At 35.0% G+C, this 18,726-nt stretch overlaps 1 protein-coding gene across 1 annotated transcript in view; it reads left to right on the forward strand.

Annotated features, from left to right (window-relative positions):
• The window catches only part of LOC150101966 (potassium channel subfamily K member 18-like), an 82,511-nt gene extending 69,834 nt beyond the window's left edge, over nucleotides 1–12,677 (forward strand). Inside the window, exon 3 of the mRNA XM_090400268.1 lies at nucleotides 11,218–12,677. Coding sequence (XP_090256394.1) covers nucleotides 11,218–12,323 — 1,106 coding nt within the window. The 3' untranslated portion in view covers nucleotides 12,324–12,677. The remainder of the gene's footprint in view (nucleotides 1–11,217) is intronic.
• Nucleotides 12,678–18,726: the final 6,049 nt, after the last annotated feature.

The raw sequence follows: 18,726 nt of genomic DNA on the forward strand, positions 1-18,726 counted from the left end.
ATTTTTCAGCGTTAAATCATAAAAATTATAATTATTAACGTGCCTTTTATCATTCACGATAATTTATAAATTATCATTTATAGTTAGAATGTAATAACTGCGTGTGAAATCCAAAGAAATATACATAGAGAGAGAGACTGTATAATATGTCTTGCTGTACAAGTGGAATATTTTAACTTATAAGTACATAATTCTTAATTTATCTTAAGACACTTTGTAGAGACTGTTCACAAAAGTAGTCCTTTGGCAGTTGCTGATGTTACTTGCAAATGCTTAATATATATTTAATAAAAGTTAAATGTAAAAACTTTTCTGACGTCCTTGAAGAGAACAGGATGTTATTTAGTTACAGTTTACGCTTCTGAAGGGATGTATCGGTCTGGTTCGCGTCTTTTAACTTATCTCAAAGTACGGTACCGATGTTAAAAATAACAATCGAAGATAAATATAAAAACCGAAGGTTGATTTTTCAGATTAAATTTCGAAGTAACTCGTGAGATATTTTTGCATGGTATTCTACCTGGCCGGGTATGCTTACTACATTAAAAAAAAAATGCATGCTTGAATTTCTCTCTCAGAGCTTTATAAAATTGTTCTCAGGAAGTCACAGAGGTGTATTAATACGTTTTGTATTTAAACACAATACAGTTTAGACATTAATGTTATAGCATTGGGCTGTCAAATATAATAAAATGTATAAGCTGAAATGGCGGTCAGTGAGTTTTCAGGGAAGTCATAGAACCATAACTATAACGTAGCTCTTCTCATAATTCGAGGTCAGTTTCCCCCTGCGTGACTGTTGCGATTTTCAGAAGGGGAATGATGTGTGTATGTGAAAGAGCGAGAGCATCCAGGTAGTTATTCATCAGTCGTATAAAATGTTCTTCATCCTTGGTTGGATCTAAACAGGATGTGTGCACTACATCATCATCAAGGTCTTCGCTTTCTGCAAATGCTACACAATGAAGCAGTCATAATCGGACTGCTTGTGCTGAAACATACTTTGAAGAGACTTCGACTCAGCATTTACGTATTTATTTGACGTACGTATTGTCTTATGGTTGTAATTGGTAAAACTGAACTAATTATGATTTTAGTTTGATTTGTTGTCAAAAATCGTATTGTACGCGAGGAACAGTTTTAACTGTAGCATGTTACTTTACATTACTATCTAAACTTTAAATGCCCATTTCTGAGGTTAATTTTCAACAGGTTAATAATATTTCATATAAAATATTTGCCAAAATATGCATTTAAATGTGTTTCGAACTTAAGCATCAGGTTTTCCATTGTTCATTTTTTGAGAAAATTAGAAATTTCATCCGCGCACATTCTTTTAATACTTGCCCTTTTAGTTGGTACATCTGACTATAAAACTCTGACCTATATAATGTACAAACAGCTATCAGTCGGGGATGAATAAGCGTGACACATGCGGAAATATGTGCTGGCCAGTTATTAGCCCATATCCCTTGTGTATGTAGGCTTGTTCACGCAAAGTTCACTTGGTGCAAAAGGGAAAGTTTTTTTAGCTCAACGTATACACTGATGGCGCGCACACACATTCATAATGAAGCTATCAAAGAATTGCGATAGTAATTGCTTAACTTGACAATTAATTATATTTCGATTATTGCAGATTTGTGTTTACTGTTGAACTGTTAGCGTATAGACTAGCGCCCTCTCTCTATTTTATCTCATATTTGATTGAGTAGGTAATTTAATTAGTAAAAACCTATTTTATAAAACGCACAGAAAAATGCATTTTTAATCAAAAATAGTACACTTACAAAACGTATATATATATATACTGTATATATATATATATACTTTTTTTTAAAGAAAATATTATTTACAAAACTGAATAGTTTTTTCCTGATCCGGTGTAAGAATTTATATTTATTAAACGATGTGGCATCTATATGGAGATACACAATAAGTCTTGCTTTAATCTGAAATTCTTTACTCTATAATTCAGTCACTCCATATATAGCGATCTGTGTCGGTTTATTTGTTACTATGGTTGTGACAGTCTGATTTTTTGCTACACATGTTGATCTAGGTAGCATTGTGAGTACTGTCATTTGTTTTACTATAGGGTCCGTGTTTATCTGTAACCAGTTATAATCTTCTCGCTGATTTCTATTTGAGAAGTGTGCTCCAGATTATTTTGCACTCCAGGAAGAGATAAATGGTGTTATCTCTCAGCCGCAGCTGTAAACACTGCTAATATGTTATAAGACTAGTTTTTGTAAACCACCAATGTCGATTGTCTGTATCCTGTAGTGTATTTTTAGTATTTCTCTCATAATGTTGGATTATCTTTGTTGTTTTCTGCACGCTTTTATTCTCAGATCGTAGCTGTGAGGAGTTCTGTGGAACAGGATCATTGGCCTTGTGAAAAATATTTAGTTTTTAGGTTTAGCTTCCCTCACATACACATTTCTACTATACTCTTTTTAAAATTGAAACATGGTCTTAAAATTAGTAATAAATTATTTATTTACGCTAATATTTCGTTAGCCGTAACGGTTAGCATCATCAGACCACTATTATAAAGATAAGTGTAACAGAAACAATTAAAATAGCATGCCGCATGCAACATGATGGACATAACTGGAATAGATGGCGTTACATAACTTGAATCGCATTGCATATCAGGTACTTTTTTAATTGTTTCTAATGGTTCCAATTGTCTTTCTATCAGTGCCTGATCATGTTAGCCATTATGGCTAACTATTGGCGTAAATAAATAATTTATTACTAATATTACAGTATGGGACTCGATTTTGTTTTAGTAATTATGATTACTAAATTGTTACTTGTCTAATTGTGTTCATGCTGAAAAGTAATGCCTTCAATTTCTTTCTTTTTCGATAATGAGAGTGATATTTCCTTGCAGTTTCTTCAACATAGCTCTGTAGCTCGCATGATTCCGTCAACGCCCGGGTTCGTGCGTAGGTCACGATAGAACTCAGACTTCTTGTTAATGCATCCACATCTCTCTGGACTTCCTAATCTGATACGAAGTAGCAATGTCACTTCGGATGTTCCATCAGTTTTGGGAATAAGTAGAGGTTACACGAAGCTTATTATGGGTTCTATGGTGGGTGGCGCAAGTCAGTAGTTATTCATCTTATGTAAAAGCTGTGTATTGTTGAAGAAAAAGCTGTTGCACGTCAAGGACGAACTTTTCGAATCTGGCCCTGCATTTATTGAAGTTCTAACGTAGTTCACAGTGATGCCAGCAGGCATGAATTCTGAATGTACAAGGTCATCATTCACTTCTCAGAAAGCAGTGTTGAAGTGCTGATTACATAATCCTTACAAGCAACCTTCATTCACCGATGAATGTTAATTGGTGGAAGTCAGTCACTGAATGCTGTTTCGTCCTCGCTGACAATGTCGCCTCCCCAGAGCAGCCATGATTTGGATTAGTTTGATTATAAGAGTATCACGTGTAGTCTGCAGAGCAGGGGAGCTAAATTTTTTTAACCTTTAGCCCACCCACGAGAGGTACTTTCGTGGGTGTGATCCACATAAATCATGACAGAAGCAAATAAGGCAACTAGTAGAGTATAATTATGTCTATTAATTGTGTGTGTGTGTGTGTGTGTGTGTGTGTGTGTGTGTGTGTGTGTGTGTGTGTGTGTGTGTGTGTTCTCTGATCAGTTTGACTGTTTTGCGGGATGCGAACCCTAATCCATGATGCGTGAGAACGTCCAACTCAACTTCCGTTAAAAAGTCCTTCTAAAGGGTTGCTCGTATCCTTCACAGAATTCGAACCCAGTACGTTTGTGAGGACAAACAACTCGACAGTTGTCCATCCTAAACGGGGGGGGGGTCGAATCTTGTCTAGAAAACAAGTAACTTTTACATGCCCTTTTCATTTGCAGATGAATTAGTCAATCTTACAAAGAAGGGACGGATTTTTCTCGTGTACAGACTGACGACTACAGCACACAAGACATTAACGGGCATAGTATACTAACTTCGGAACTTTGGTTACATTTGACCGTAATTTCAATCAATACCAAGCTCGCTTAGCTATATAGCTTAGCATAATGTTCATTATTGTCCTATAAGCGATGTAAGCCCTCTGGTGGAATATGAAACTTCCGATCAAAATGCGAGGTGGTCTGAATGAATGTAGTTTATTCAGACGTCCGCTGTATTATTTATTTATTCTAAATGCTTTACTTTTCAGGAACGCCCTCGTATTTCTGTTTTGGATACCTCATAGCGCATTTCATTTGAAGAAAAATGTGTTTTGCATGAATGAGGGTTCCGAATGGCATGCTTGAAAGGTTGAATAGACTAAAGGAGAATTCCGTGCTATGCTGCTTGGAATTAAAGCCAAAACAAATAAGGTACAAGGCCAGTGTATTATGTCTGTTAAATGCTTTTGTTTTTGTTGCCGGTTTGTCTGTATTGCGGGGAAAAATAAAAGAGTTTCCGTCAGTAAAAAACCGCGTTGTCTTAATATGATCTGTGTTAAGCACGTTAATAATAATATTGCTTGTAGCTCCATAATGGTTGTAAATTACAACCATTACGTACTACAACCATTAATAGCATAATGGTTGTAGTACCTTAGGTGGTTTTTAGGTTTGTGTTTTCCATAAATATGCAAATAACATAGATTAACGAATGTTTTTATTGAAGTTACTGAGTCGTAGCTCAGTCTGTATCACCAATGGCTTTTTATCGGAAAGACCACTATTCTAATCCTAAGACAGGAAGAATAGTTATAAGAGCTTTCAATTGAAGATGAATTATCCGCTCTCGTAAGAAGATGAAAAAGTTTCAGGAGAAACTCCTTCCACCTCCTTTGCAGGAATAACAAACAACATTCGAAGATCAGTAAAAAGCTGCCCATAAATGTTTTTTTTTCTTCTTTCTTTAATGACATGCATAGTTTGAAAATGAATAAAAATGATTACTTTTCCTTTCTTGACAATGACTTACGCTTGTTCTGTTTTTCCGGAATCTAAAAGCTTGTACTAAGCAAGAGACCTCAATGATAAACAACTTAAGCAAATGATGTATGCATATTAAAAAAAAAAAATCAAATCAAAATAAAATCGAATTCCCCCTAAATTTGTCATCGCTCTGATTTTTTAAATTTTTGTTTATTTGTTATTCATTCATTCATTTTGAAATTCAAATGAAATTGTTAAAGGGAGATTGAGATTTTTCATAAAGGTGGTGCATGCATTTAAAAAGGTTGAGAAGTGCTCTTTTAACGGATGTTGTACCTTCTGTTTTTCACAGCATATCGTTACTGAAAATTTAATTTTTCGTTCTATTCTGTATCATTTTTCTCTATGGTCTTAGAAGTTTTAAAATTGTATCTCAGCACTGTGATAGGCTTATATATAGATCAGATTTTCTGGTTGCTTAAATTATTTAGGAATTAATGTTGAGCTGTTTACAGTTTTGCTCTGTAGATTTCTTGTTAATTCATTTGTCGTTTGGTATACAACGATGCAACATGTTTACGACAATTGTGCATTATTTTGTCTGTTTCTGTGGGTTTTTCCTTTGAACAGCTGATTGTTTTTTGTTGCGATTGTTTTTTGCCTCTTGTATACGCGAAAGGTATTATTATAGAACAAATTAAGTATTATTATTTTTTTGTTTTTGTTTTGAATCAACACTTAGTTTTTCAAAACAAGTTTACCTGTAGATGCGACCTGTTTATAAAATTTGTACATCCTTCTCCTTTTAATTTGGGGTTTTCCATTGGATAGATGTTAGATTGTTGCCTCCCCCCCCCCGCCCCTGCACGGTACAAGCGAATATAGAGAAGCATCCTTACAAAATTATTATCTTTATTATGGTCTTCACAATTAATTCGAGAAAAAAAATGATGTCGACTCTAGTTTTTCTGAGAATATCAATCACTTTGGTACTGAGAATATCAATTAATTCACACAAATATAATGTTTCGTGTTTTTTTACAAGTAATCTGCCGTGTAGAATTTGTTCAGTTATTTCCATGTTTTTTTTTCCCTTTTCATCTGTCTGTTCGACTCACTCTTATGTTGTCCGATTTGGTTGTTCATCCAATTCAGCCAGCATTCTTTTGATACTCATTCTGTCTCTTTCAGTTTTGTCGTCGAAATAATTCTTTTACTTTTTTGTTTGTTTGATTTCTGACCAGTTTGTTTACCACATTTAGTCTTTGTACAGAATTCTGAAGATGTGCTACAATTTCCTCCTGTTTTCTTTTCTATTTCTCTTTTCTGTCTTCGTTTGATATTCTTTTTACAAATCGCTTAAACAGACCACTATCTAATGAGATTTCCTTCTTTTAGTGGACTGGAAAAGAGGCTAAAGACCTTAAAGCGTTTCCCTTGTTTTTAAGTACATGTGTTCATTACATATTAAGGTTGTGTTTGGAAATCGTATAATTTTTTTATATATAGAAAACTTTAGCATAGGCTTAATAATATTAAGGAAATATTTGATTTATTTTAAATAAAATAAATCCGGTCCTAATTTTCTTTGGTTCTAATGCAAAGATCTGTCAATAAATACTCTTTTTTTTTTTTTTTTTTTCACTTTCGGATATTTATATCTAAAGATGCCGAGGGAACCTCGATAGCGCAATTGTAACAGAAGAGCTCTTTGTTTGGAAAGACCTGGGTTAGAATCCCGTTAATGACGCGAGGCATTTTTCAGGTGTTTTCAAACAATGGTGAGTTAGCCAGTCTCATACCCGGCGGAAAGTTTTTTCTCCCGGAAAATTGCATTTTTCATCCCGTAAAAAACAGGTAAACCCGTCCCATGATCACACAGATCTACACAAACAAATGTTTGATCTTATGGGTTGCAGCAGAGGAATGGCAAGTCAGCTGCAATAATCTCCTTAAATCCCCTCATTAGGGGTTTCAACCTATCTTGGACGGACGAGAATTGGATGGAAAGAGGCCGAGATGTCAATTCTTTATTTCTTTCCAAAGGACTTAACATTTCATTGCATATTTTTAGAAGTTTGTGATTGTATATAGAATGGATGAGACTTTGTTCGAATCTTATTTGATTTGGATTGTTCAACGTATGAAAATCTGAATTTTTTTTAATTACGTTTTTCATTAATTTTGGTCAGTGCTATTATTAGACTAACCATGCAGCAAAATTCGCCCATAGTTAGGCTAAACACTTTGTGGGAGAACATAGCTTCTCGCAGAAAGTTCAGCATGAAGATGGAGAATTATTCCGATAGCTCTAGAACGGTGATGGCCAACCTATTGCGTATGTGATAAGTCAGATAACGTTTGTTATTACTGTAATGTGCAAAGAACTAATATTCTGTCTCTAGAATAAATATCGGAGTGGTTTGCTGTTTGTGAACAAAGCGCTTAATACAGTATAATCAAATCCTGATTTAACTTGTGAACCAGAATTTAAATAGCAGGAAACTATTGGAGTGGAGTTATTTATTTCATATGGTGGAGAAAATTTAGGAAAGGAAGATCCAGGACGCCCAATCAGGGACAGACGCTAGAATTAAGCAGAGAAAATCTCACTTAATATAATAATATAAATACAATTCCTGTCACATCGCAAAAAAGAAAAAAAAAAAGACTTTCGAAGCACCCCCCCCCCTGCATCTTCGATTCTCGCCATCTACATAAATAGCAGAGATTAACGTTGCTAATGTTTTTAGGTTTAATGCTGCTTTCCTTCATCATATGACCATATAGAGGTTAAATAATAATGGAGATAATGGGCATCTTTATCTTACGCCTGCTGACTTAGATTTCACATTTTTTATATTTAAGCTATGTATGTATTTTTAAGTAGCCTCCGTAAGTCAGTCGGTATAGACGAAGCCATTTGTTCGGAAAAACTTGGGTTCGATTCTCGTCAGTGACGTGAGGAACCTTTATCTGGTCGCTTTCGACGAAAGGTGAGTTATCCGGAGGTACGGGGGGGGGGTTTCATCTGGAAACTTTAGTTTTTCGTCCCTCAGAACAGCCAAACCGTCCCCGTGAACACACGCATCTACAGACACAGCACACCACGGGAGGCATAGGGCTTATCCTCGGGACGAGTACGTTTGGAAGGCTAAGGACAGCTCGGTAACAGGCCTAATACGTAAGAAGAAGAATGTATTTTAATGTACTTGGTACCTTGTCATACTGATTTTCCAGATCTTAAATACAATCCCCATTATATTTCCATGCTTTCTTGACTCTTAAAGCGAAAATCTGATCTTGACATCCCTATTTAATCTCCTCAACCTAGCTTGTTATTCTCCAAGTTTCTCTTCCAGAATTTTTCTTACCCTCTTTTCAAGTATGCTTGCGTAAATCTTAGCTGGAATACTCAACAGAAAAAATTTCGCTGCAAATCTCAGATTCAGTCTTTTATAGATGATACTATGATAGCCTTGCCCCATTCCTCTCGAGTTCAGCCTTCTGAATGATGCTGTGTAGCCATTATAAAACTTGTGTATCTCAATATTGGAGCATTTCAGGTTTTCGATGATTTTTTCTACCCTCAAGTACTGACATGTACTCCTGACTGTACCCTTCCAGAGTATTTACTGCCACCGCCCCTTCTTATTTCATTTAACAACCTTTCGAAGTAATTACTCTTAGACAAGTGGAACATTTTCAGTTTTTATGTCATCATAATCATCCTTGATTCTTTTTACAGTGTTCTTTCCTCCATTTCCAAGCCTTTTCAGATCATTTTGCAGTATTCCTGGTATGATGTTTTTTTAATCTTTTTTACATACACAAAGATGATCTAGATTTTGTACGTATATAAAGATAATATTTTACTGTTTATTCTTATAACTAAAACATACACGATAACAAGTGTAATGACATAATTTGAAATGAGTACACGAAAAACAAAATAAATGGGATACATTACTGCTGGAAAGGAATCTCATATTAGTGTATGTACAGAGTCTGCCCAGGAGTTTGTATATTCCTTTCACTTTTTATTAGTACTTTTGATTAAAGATTTCTTTGGCGTGGCAGCTATTTCGAACCGTTGATTCTCACCTATACAGGTTGTTGGCGGAGTCATTGTTATTTAAGTAGTGCAGTACTAAGGCAACATGCCGAATATTGTTTGGCATGTTGCCTTATTACTTGACTATAAAATAACGATGGAGTTCTGAATCAGAACCATAACGAAAGGAGTTTAAAATGGAGTTCTTAATCATTTTTCACAACTTGGAGTCTTTTGGAGTCTTTTGTTGCAATGTTGATGAATAAATAAATGTTTTAATTACTGAAAAAGAGAGCCAAAAGGCTTTACTTCGCGATGCAAAATTATTCAAATTAAGTGGATATTAAATCCAACATTATTTCAAAGCCGAATAGAGAAACTACAATAGTTTCTGAATATAGATAGAAACTACATAAAAGTTTCGGTGAATCCAAGCGTAAGCAAACCTTTCATGACGGGGCAACTCGTAGTAAAGGTGGAGTAAGCTCCGATCGCTATCCTCATTATTTCCGATAATGTAAAACACATCTCCTAGCGGACATGCATGATGTTATACATTATGGGGGTGATGTGACACCTTTTTTTAGCAACACGTATGGTAAAGTATAAGTTCTGCATCACTTCAACCTGGGTATTTACATTTACTTCTATCTGGGTCTGGCTCCCACTGATGAGACCTCAAAAAAAGGTCGAAACCGGTCTGGGTAGTAACTAATGTATAACATCATGCATGTCCTCTAGGAGATGTGTTTTATATTATGGGAAATACTAAGGATAGTGATCGGATCTTACTCCACCTTTACTACGAGTTGCCCCTGTCATGAAAGGTTTACTTACGCTTGGATCCGCCGAAACTTTTATAGTTTCTATATTTCTCATGAAACTCCTGTAGTTTCTATATTCGGCTTTGAAATAATGTTGGATTCAATATCCACTTAACTTGAATAAATGTTTTAATATTTATTTCATTGAATATATTCAATCTCTCAGACCCTGAACATATATTTATGTAGTACTATTATCACCGATTTTGTTATTATTGCGCTGAGTTATCATTTTAATTCATCTCATTTGACTTAATTCTTCCCCTCCCATCACAAACACACTTCACGTGCTGCGACAGTTTGTGCGTCCTTGGCGAGAATGCTTCAATGTCCTTCAGTTATCGAGACCATCACCTCCCTTATCGGGCCATGTAGGTGTCCTGTATTCCTGTATAAATTCTATAATAAATAACGAATGAATGGAATATCCAGCAACTCATACCCCACTTTGAACCTTCCTGACTTAGATGAGGTGTTTCAAATAACATAAATACGTGTATCAGTCCAAGATGACATTCATAACTATTTCATGTTATGCTGTTTTGTTGAATTGATGTTTCACATACATTACACCATTCAAGATGTTTATTTGATATATACTAAATTTCTCAATGGTCATAAGTTTGCGCTATGACATGATTTTTTTGTTTAAATATAATCGCTCATATTGTCAACAAACGTAATTATATTTATCTAGTTTTTTTCCTTGTTTTTAATATGAGCAGAATTCGTTTCCCTTACATATTTTGTTCTGAATAGCCAACAGGAAACACCTGCATATATACATAAAAATGACAAAATACTGTAAATAAAAGATAAAATTACGAAATACGATAATAATGGAATGAAACGAATAAATACTTTGAATCAGAACCACAGCGAAAGGAGTATAAAGCTGCAGTGAAACAGAACCTGTTTCTAGGTGCCCTGGATATGACACAGATATTTCAACTTTATTTAGAAATCACACAAAAGTTTTCTTATCATTGCCTGTAACAGATGATAAGCATTATTTTTGTACTCTTGAAAAGGTAATCAAACAAATGAGTTGATAACAAATCTAGGTGGTTTTTTTCATTTGAAAGCAAAGGTAAACTTTGATAAACCATCACACATGGCACTGATATACTGTAGGTCTCGCAACCTTTCGTTGCGAATTATATACATATAAATCTTTCGAAAAAAAAAACAATACTTTCGCGAGTTTGACCTAATCTTGCTAATACTCAGAAGGTTATACCAAATTGTACTGTATTAGGTGGTGTGAAATCATCCGATATAACTCATCGGATAATGTCACTCCATATTTACCAATGCCAGTATTTTAGATACGTGCATGTGTATCATACGTATATCAAGATTAGTATAAATTCTATATTAAGATTATTAAGATTAGTATAAATTCGTATCTTCACAGGTTACGGAAATATCGCCCCCAAGACTCCCTGGGGCAAGGTAGTGACGATCCTATATGCCATCATCGGGATTCCTTTGTTGCTTCTTTGCCTATCCAACATCGGGGACGCCATGGCCCATTCGTTCAAGTTCTTGTATTGGAAAGTCTGCTGTTATTTATGTGTCAAACCAAAGACACGACGGAAAGAACGAGTCCGCTACAGTCATCATCGCTATCCTACCAACATCCCACCCTCCAGCATACCTGATTACGGAGCTGTGATTCAACAGGAATCCCCTCCTGCAGATAGCACGAGTCGAAGCAGCTACTACACAGCTCCAGTATCTGCAGAAGATTTCAGTTCTGGAGAGCTCACTCCTCCACCTCCACTCCCTCGTCCACTGGTTTCCCGATCTCCGACATCGCCAAGGTCCATTCGCTTGAGTCCAAGTCGTCTTGCTCCCGTCCACTCTCCGCGGAGATCGATGAAGTGCCACGATCATGTCGACATAACCCTCGTGCCTATCATTTCAAACAAGTACGTTTTGCAGAATGCCGAAGATCTTCCCATAGACTTACCTCCGCCCACTGTCGGTCGAGCGGAACCCGGACATGTGTACAGTATTTCAGCGAAAGATGTTCACTGTTCTCGGATACCACCACCTCCTCCACCGCCGCCCCTCCATACAAGAAAACCCAGGGAGAGAGATCCCTGGAATTTTCGCTTAGAAGAAACAGACATCACCCTTGCAGATGAAGATTCGGGATCGCAGAGCACAGACACAGAAGAAGAGGTGAGCGTACCCATGTGGTTATGTTTGATGCTTGTGGTTAGCTACATCTGCGGAGGAGCCGTGCTTTTCACATTCTGGGAAGAATGGAATTTTCTGGACAGCTCCTACTTTTGCTTTGTCACTCTTACAACCATAGGTTTTGGAGATCTCGTTCCTGGAACAGCCGTCCTTTCTGACGACGCCCAGTTGACCCTGGGACTATGTTCTCTCTATCTTTTGTTTGGCATGGCTCTCCTGGCCATGTCCTTCAACTTAGTTCAAGAGGAAGTGACCAAATCAGTGAAATGTGTTGGGAGAAGGATTGGGATTATTTCAGATGATGACGATAATTAGCCCTCACTACCTGGAACCTTTTCATCTGCACAATTTAGGAAAATCACACGTGCTGTTTATGTTGCTTTGTAAATAGACTCATCTGTGCTTTCATTAGTAAAACGAAATGACACAATCACGAAGGAAAGACGACCAGTTCCCGACTGAATTATTTTTTGATTCCTGTTTTATTGCAATGTATTTTTGGACTTGTAACTAACATCGTTATCGCATTAGCATCGTAGTGCCACATTACTGGATAGTCACAAGGCTAAAATTTGATTTCCAGCCAATTGGGCCTTGTCATTTAAAGCCAAGTAAAATTTTATTGTTTAAATAAAAATAAATAAAGTTTCTTAGACAAATTGCGATTAATTTAAGGTAACTTTGTTATACCAGAGAAATTACAGCACCATGTTTTTAAGAAGTAAAACTTAATGTAGTGAATCCGAAAAGTTAAAAACACAAAGCATTCTCAACAAATTTAGAACCGTTTTAAGGTAATTGTTTCTAGCAGTGTAATCTAGATCGCTAATTGATCAGATGCTGCCGAATGTTGATGATAGCCATCTTCGTCTAATTACGTAAACTTATAACAAGATTGCAATGATCTTTACCGCTCCTAGGCTACTTCATCAAGGAGATAATCATACTAGAGACATAGCAATTTGTATAAATAAGAATTGCAAGGAAATTAGCAATAGAAATTGATACGAATGCAGTTGTGTTTGATCGGTCTCATAAGGAGGTAGCAGGCTCAGGTGCCGGAAACTCGGGATTTTCATCTTGGCAAATAAGCTAACCTCAAAGTCCTAGAGGAGTCTACCAAATACTGTTTTAATGAATAATATTTACTACTTGCATTCCTATTTGGCCTTCATAGAGACGAATGATTAGCTGGTAGGCTAAAAAAAGGAGGGAAATGAAATATAGGGAAACAGATACATTTATTATAAGTGATAATACTACTAATAATGAATTGCTATTATGTATTATTTACTTTCTGATTTACAATGTACGCTATCGAAACCAGATGCGACTGAATAGGGTGGTCAATCCTTATTCTACTATGTCTGCGTATTGCGAGATTAAAAACTAGGACTTTCCAGAGGGGGAAAAAACCACGTATCCTCCTTATAAGACCAGCTAACTCACCTTCAGGTGAAAAGCCCTGATAAATTCTTTGCATTCTAGACTGTATTCTGGTCTTTCAAGCCAAAGGACATCGTCGAAACAGACTGAATTAAGAAGGTCTATAAGTATTATTTAAGTTTCTTAAATAATATTAAAATAATAAATAGCCAGTGAAAAATCTAACAATTTTGTGAAAAAAAAGCATTAAATATATTGAAAATGAAAACGTCTGTCAAATATTTTGGCAGATTTGCTTATTTATCAAAAGTTGTCATACGGGCTTCTCTTGGGTGAGTGAAGAAATAATCTGTCCCACCACAGATGCGAGACCCCTCAGCACTTCTGCGCATGGCAGAAGAAGGCGATTCAATTCCGATAATAGGGTAATCAATGTGTTTCATGAGATGAGTGTTTATCGTTATACGTCGGAAAATCAGCTTTTCTTTTAAGAAAATTCTAGTTTTTAAAGTGGTAACTATTTTGCTTCCACAACAGTTGGAAACTTTTACATATAAAATACGTGGTTTCGCGTTTTGGTAACGAATTCGTACATCGCCTTATTCCTTTCTCCCCTTCAACATGAATTGACTCTTCTTGGCACTGTGCCAGTCAGGGTTCTCGCATCTGTGATCGGACAGTATGCATTTGTGTTCTAGAAGGAAGTATTTGATTTTTAGACAATTGAAACTTACATTTTTTATGGTAATCTTATCCTAAGGGTTGGGAACGTTACCATGTAAGATTAGTTAAACTGATTCCTATCTAAGAAGAAATATGAAAGGCCATTTGAATCGTACTTGAAGCCACAATCTAATAGCAATCAGTATTTTTTTTTTTTTTTTATTTATGCAGAAAGAAAATTTCTTTGATAGTCATTTGTGGTTTCAGTTGTATAAACAAAATGTAGCGCTAATAAAATCAAATGAAATAATACAGGATTTTCACAGAAGAATGCTTATATTTTAAAAGAAATTATTAATACCGTGGTATTTTTATGAGACTCCCAAACGCGCGGTGGTGTCACACCGGGCGACGAAATTCATCTCACACCTCAAGACAATCACAAGCATCCATACCCAGAGTGGGATTCGTATTGGCTGCCTGTTGGAGAGCGGATATGCTATAACACTCGCGTCGTTCCTATTCTAATCTGTAAGTGTCAAAATGGCAACAGAAAAAGAAAAAAAAATTACTTTTTTATGGTACCAAAATTCCAATTTCAGTAATTCGTGTATGATGAGAATTTAGGACCAATTAATAAAAGGACCAATTTTCTGTTTATCTTGTAGTCTCTACCCGTAGATTTTTTTCTTTATGGGGTTAAGCAAAGGATAAAGTGTACAATTAAAAAAAAAGATTTCACTAAAGGAATAAAAGACAAAATGAGTGAAACAGGAGCTGCCTTTACTTCGACACATTGGAGTGGACACGGGAAGGGAAGTTTTAAGTGAATTTTTCCATCCTAAGTGAAAATACGCTCCTCATTGTCATTCACAGTATTTGTTATTGCTATATCGTAATTTCCCCATAATCATTTTTAAATATTTGTTGTATTTTTTGAATATTTATTTAATTCTTATTTTTCACTATTTATTTAACATTTGAACACCCTTCCTCTTTTGCTATTTTTCAAGATTTATTCAACACCCGACAAAAGATGTAATTCAAAATTTTCGATATTCTTTTGTGCGAATCTTGTTTCATGTATTCATTTGATGATGCCATGACATTTTTATTGATTTTTCATGAGATAAAGACATTGCCATTGTGAATGAGTTGATTACTTTACCAAAATGCAGAAATATCCGTTGTCATAAGTATTTTATTAATACTAGAACTGAAAGTACAGTAATTAATCATTTAATTTCTTCTTTTTTCTATAATGTATTCTGTAAATTATACTTTCGGATATATTGGAACATATTCTCTGATACACATTACATTGACAAAAGTAATGGATATTGTATTTTCCGTGAATGTTCATGTGAATCCTACCTATGAAAGGTTGTAAATCTATCATCTATCGTAAAATAGTTTACCGTGAGTAGACTAAGGGCTAAATACTCCAGGAGTCTTGCTCTATAAAATATGGAACATTTACGAGCCATTAGGCCCAATACACTCACACCACACACACAGACACAAACTTATGACGTTGTGAGGGCCAAAATATGATTCGCTGAACGAAGGTGCCAATTTTAATCAAATGAATAAGAAATAAAATTTACTTGACAATTTCTTTGTCAAAGTTTTCTTTGTCAAAGCGCCTCCGTAGCGCAATTGGAAGAACGACGGTACATTGCGCCCTTCGATTGGAATAGGCCTAAGTTCGATTCTCGTCGCGACGGGAGGAATCTTTATCTGGTCGATTTCAATCGATGGTGAGTTAGCCGATCTCATACGGAGGTAGCAGGGTTTTTTCTCCCGGAAACTCGGGTTTTTCATCCCGCATACATACAAATCGGCCCTTCAGAACACACGCAATTTACAGACAAAAATTACTAGTTGTGGTAGTGTTGGAGGTGGGCGGTAGATGGCGTTGATTCGTAGTAGAGGTAAGATGTAGAGACAGTTGAAGATGTCCTCCCGCGATGAGTCTTCGGACTCCTTGGAGGTATCAGGAATAATAATAATAATAATAATAATAATAAAGTTTAAAATATTAAATTTCGCCAAAATCGCAATTTTTTTTTTAATTTTATATCAGAACGATGTAACACGCATCCAAGTATTATAATTAAAATGTAATTCCGATTTATGATCGAAAATAATTACAGAATATATTATTAAATGACTTATCTTGCTTCGATTAGCATTCATAACTGACACGCAGGTTTTCTTCAAACGAAAACAATATTTGACACAGCTACATCCATTCTGAAAAAATGTAGGTGGCGTTAATGTAGGACGTAAACATAAAAGGCATTAACGAATTACCCAACTAAATTTAGAGGTCGCTATATTTTTAATATGAAAATCCTACCTAGTCTCCTACTTGTAGTTTATCAATTCTAAGTGCTGCCACCTGACGGAAAATAATTTAATAGAATCCTTTAAATGCAAAGAAAACGACACACTTTGCTGTATTGAAATTTTTCAAGATATATCTTGAAACTGTACGTAATAATTTTCAAAACAGTATACCATACACCCACGTTTTGATTATTTATTTAATTCTTGACCCTCTCTTTCCCCACGATTAAAACCAGTTTTATCGCTCTGTCTTGCAGGAGCAATTTTGCCTTGCAGTGTATGAGGTGGAGTGGGAGGGGAAGTGATTAGGAACCAATTTCTCCAAGAAAAAAAAAAAGGAATATTTTTTACGTTGAAAGAACATTCACAAAATCTTAGTGTATCTCAATTCTCTGGTGGCTAGAAATGAATACAATAGTCTATTTTGCAAGAATATTTTGATCGATAAGGAAATTCCTTATTACGTTTATTATTAGAAAGTTTTAGGAAATTTTCCTTTGAAAATTGTCCCTAGTAAATTTACTAAATAGGAAAAAAAAGCTTCCTAGTGTACAGAGTTAAAAAACTACTCAAAGATACTTTATGAAACTACCAATTATCATTGCTAATCCTGGTATTGGCTAACCCAAAACGACTGTACGCATCAGTAGAGTTTATGTATAAAACTATACATACTAAAGCTCTGTTTATGTTCATATTTATATTCACCATTCGTGCCAAGGTAATGCACACCTGGTATTTTTTCACACGGGAACACAATTTACATCCCCACACAGATTCTTTAGGTCAGCTAGGTAAGTAATTAACTTTTCCAACTTCATGACAAAAGGCTCATCTTTTATCGAATATTTCTTTTCCTTGTCACGTTCTGCATGCGTCACCTATTCGACGCCAAGCTAAACACACGTTACAATCCCAAGACTATAATACAACAATTTAAATTTTCATCTTCTGAGTTTTTTTTTTTTTTTTTTTTGTTGGTCTAAATATCTGTACATTTTAATAGACCCTTTAGTCACTCGAGAACATTAGAGTGTGGATGTACTTATATTGTTTCAGTTGAATTATTTTCTTTTGAAGTATGTTTGATTCACTTCTTATGCAAGAGTTCAGAGTTTATTATTCGCGGAGTTATTATTAATACGGATCGCTGGAAGCTACTGAAGCAGTATCTTATCAGGTCGTCTTCTGTTATGCCCAAATGAAGACCCAAGCAAGGATGATCATTTTTAACTGAAATATATGACCTGTACTCTATAGACAACTGACATGCATTGATAAAGAATTGTAAATTGTAATAGCAATAGGTGTTTGGGTAAGAATTTGTTGTTTCGGCTATTTTTAGTTTCTTCATTAATAAATAAAGAAATACTGAAAAAAAAATGGAGACAAAAGAGTAAGATGTTTAGGTTCTGCAGTACCCCTCACAGAATCTAAAAAAAGCCCGAATCAAACAAACAGAAACAACAAAACAATCAAATCAAAACTGGAAAAAAAAAAAAAAAAAAAAACGAATCAAATTCTTTTTTTTTTTTTTTTTTGTGACCAAGCTTAGACGAAGTCGGAAATATCACCTTTTCAGTATAATAACCATACTATGCATAATGATTATTATAAATTCTAAACGCACACAATTTGAATTATAATTGGCGAGAATTATAGAAAACCAGTTTTGTTTATTGTTTTCTAGGTATAAGATTAGCAGTTAAGGTTTGAACTATTTTTATGTCAATTCGGAAAGCCAAATGACAAGCATATAAACTTATTATGGGATTTAGTTTTACTCTGTTTGTTACAAGAAATTCAATTTGAGATTAGCATGCAGAATATTTCTGATTTAAATGCGCAGTATTTTTTTATTTTTGTAAAGAATGCCAATTTCTCTTGCTATTAGATTAGCGATATTCATAATACGAATGCAAAATAATGTCAATTATTTGGCTTAAAAAAATCCCAGCTAATATTACTGAAGCGAAACCTGAAGAACATTGCATTTTTAAAGTCATTGCACACGAATAATTTTAACGTATTCAAGCGTTTCTGAAAATTAATGATCACACACAAAAAATCTTCTGCTTGAATATTTGTTGTAATACTGCACTGATAATAGAAAACAGGAACTTGTGAATTATGAAAGACGAAATTAAAAAAAAAAAAAATGACGCTTAGGTTCAGTAATCAGACGAACAATGCTAAAATTTCTAATTGTGTTGTCTTTTTTTTTTTTTTTTTTAATTCCCTTTAGTGTGAGATGTTTTTTTTTTTTTTTATATGAATAACTACAAGGTTAACAAAAACGGGCAAGTGCATTTCCTAC

Source organism: Typopeltis vanoorti, chromosome 11 (genome assembly GCF_054136105.1).
Source record: "Typopeltis vanoorti isolate ZY-2024b chromosome 11, IOZ_Tvanoo_1.0, whole genome shotgun sequence".
NCBI lineage: Eukaryota > Metazoa > Arthropoda > Arachnida > Uropygi > Thelyphonidae > Typopeltis > Typopeltis vanoorti.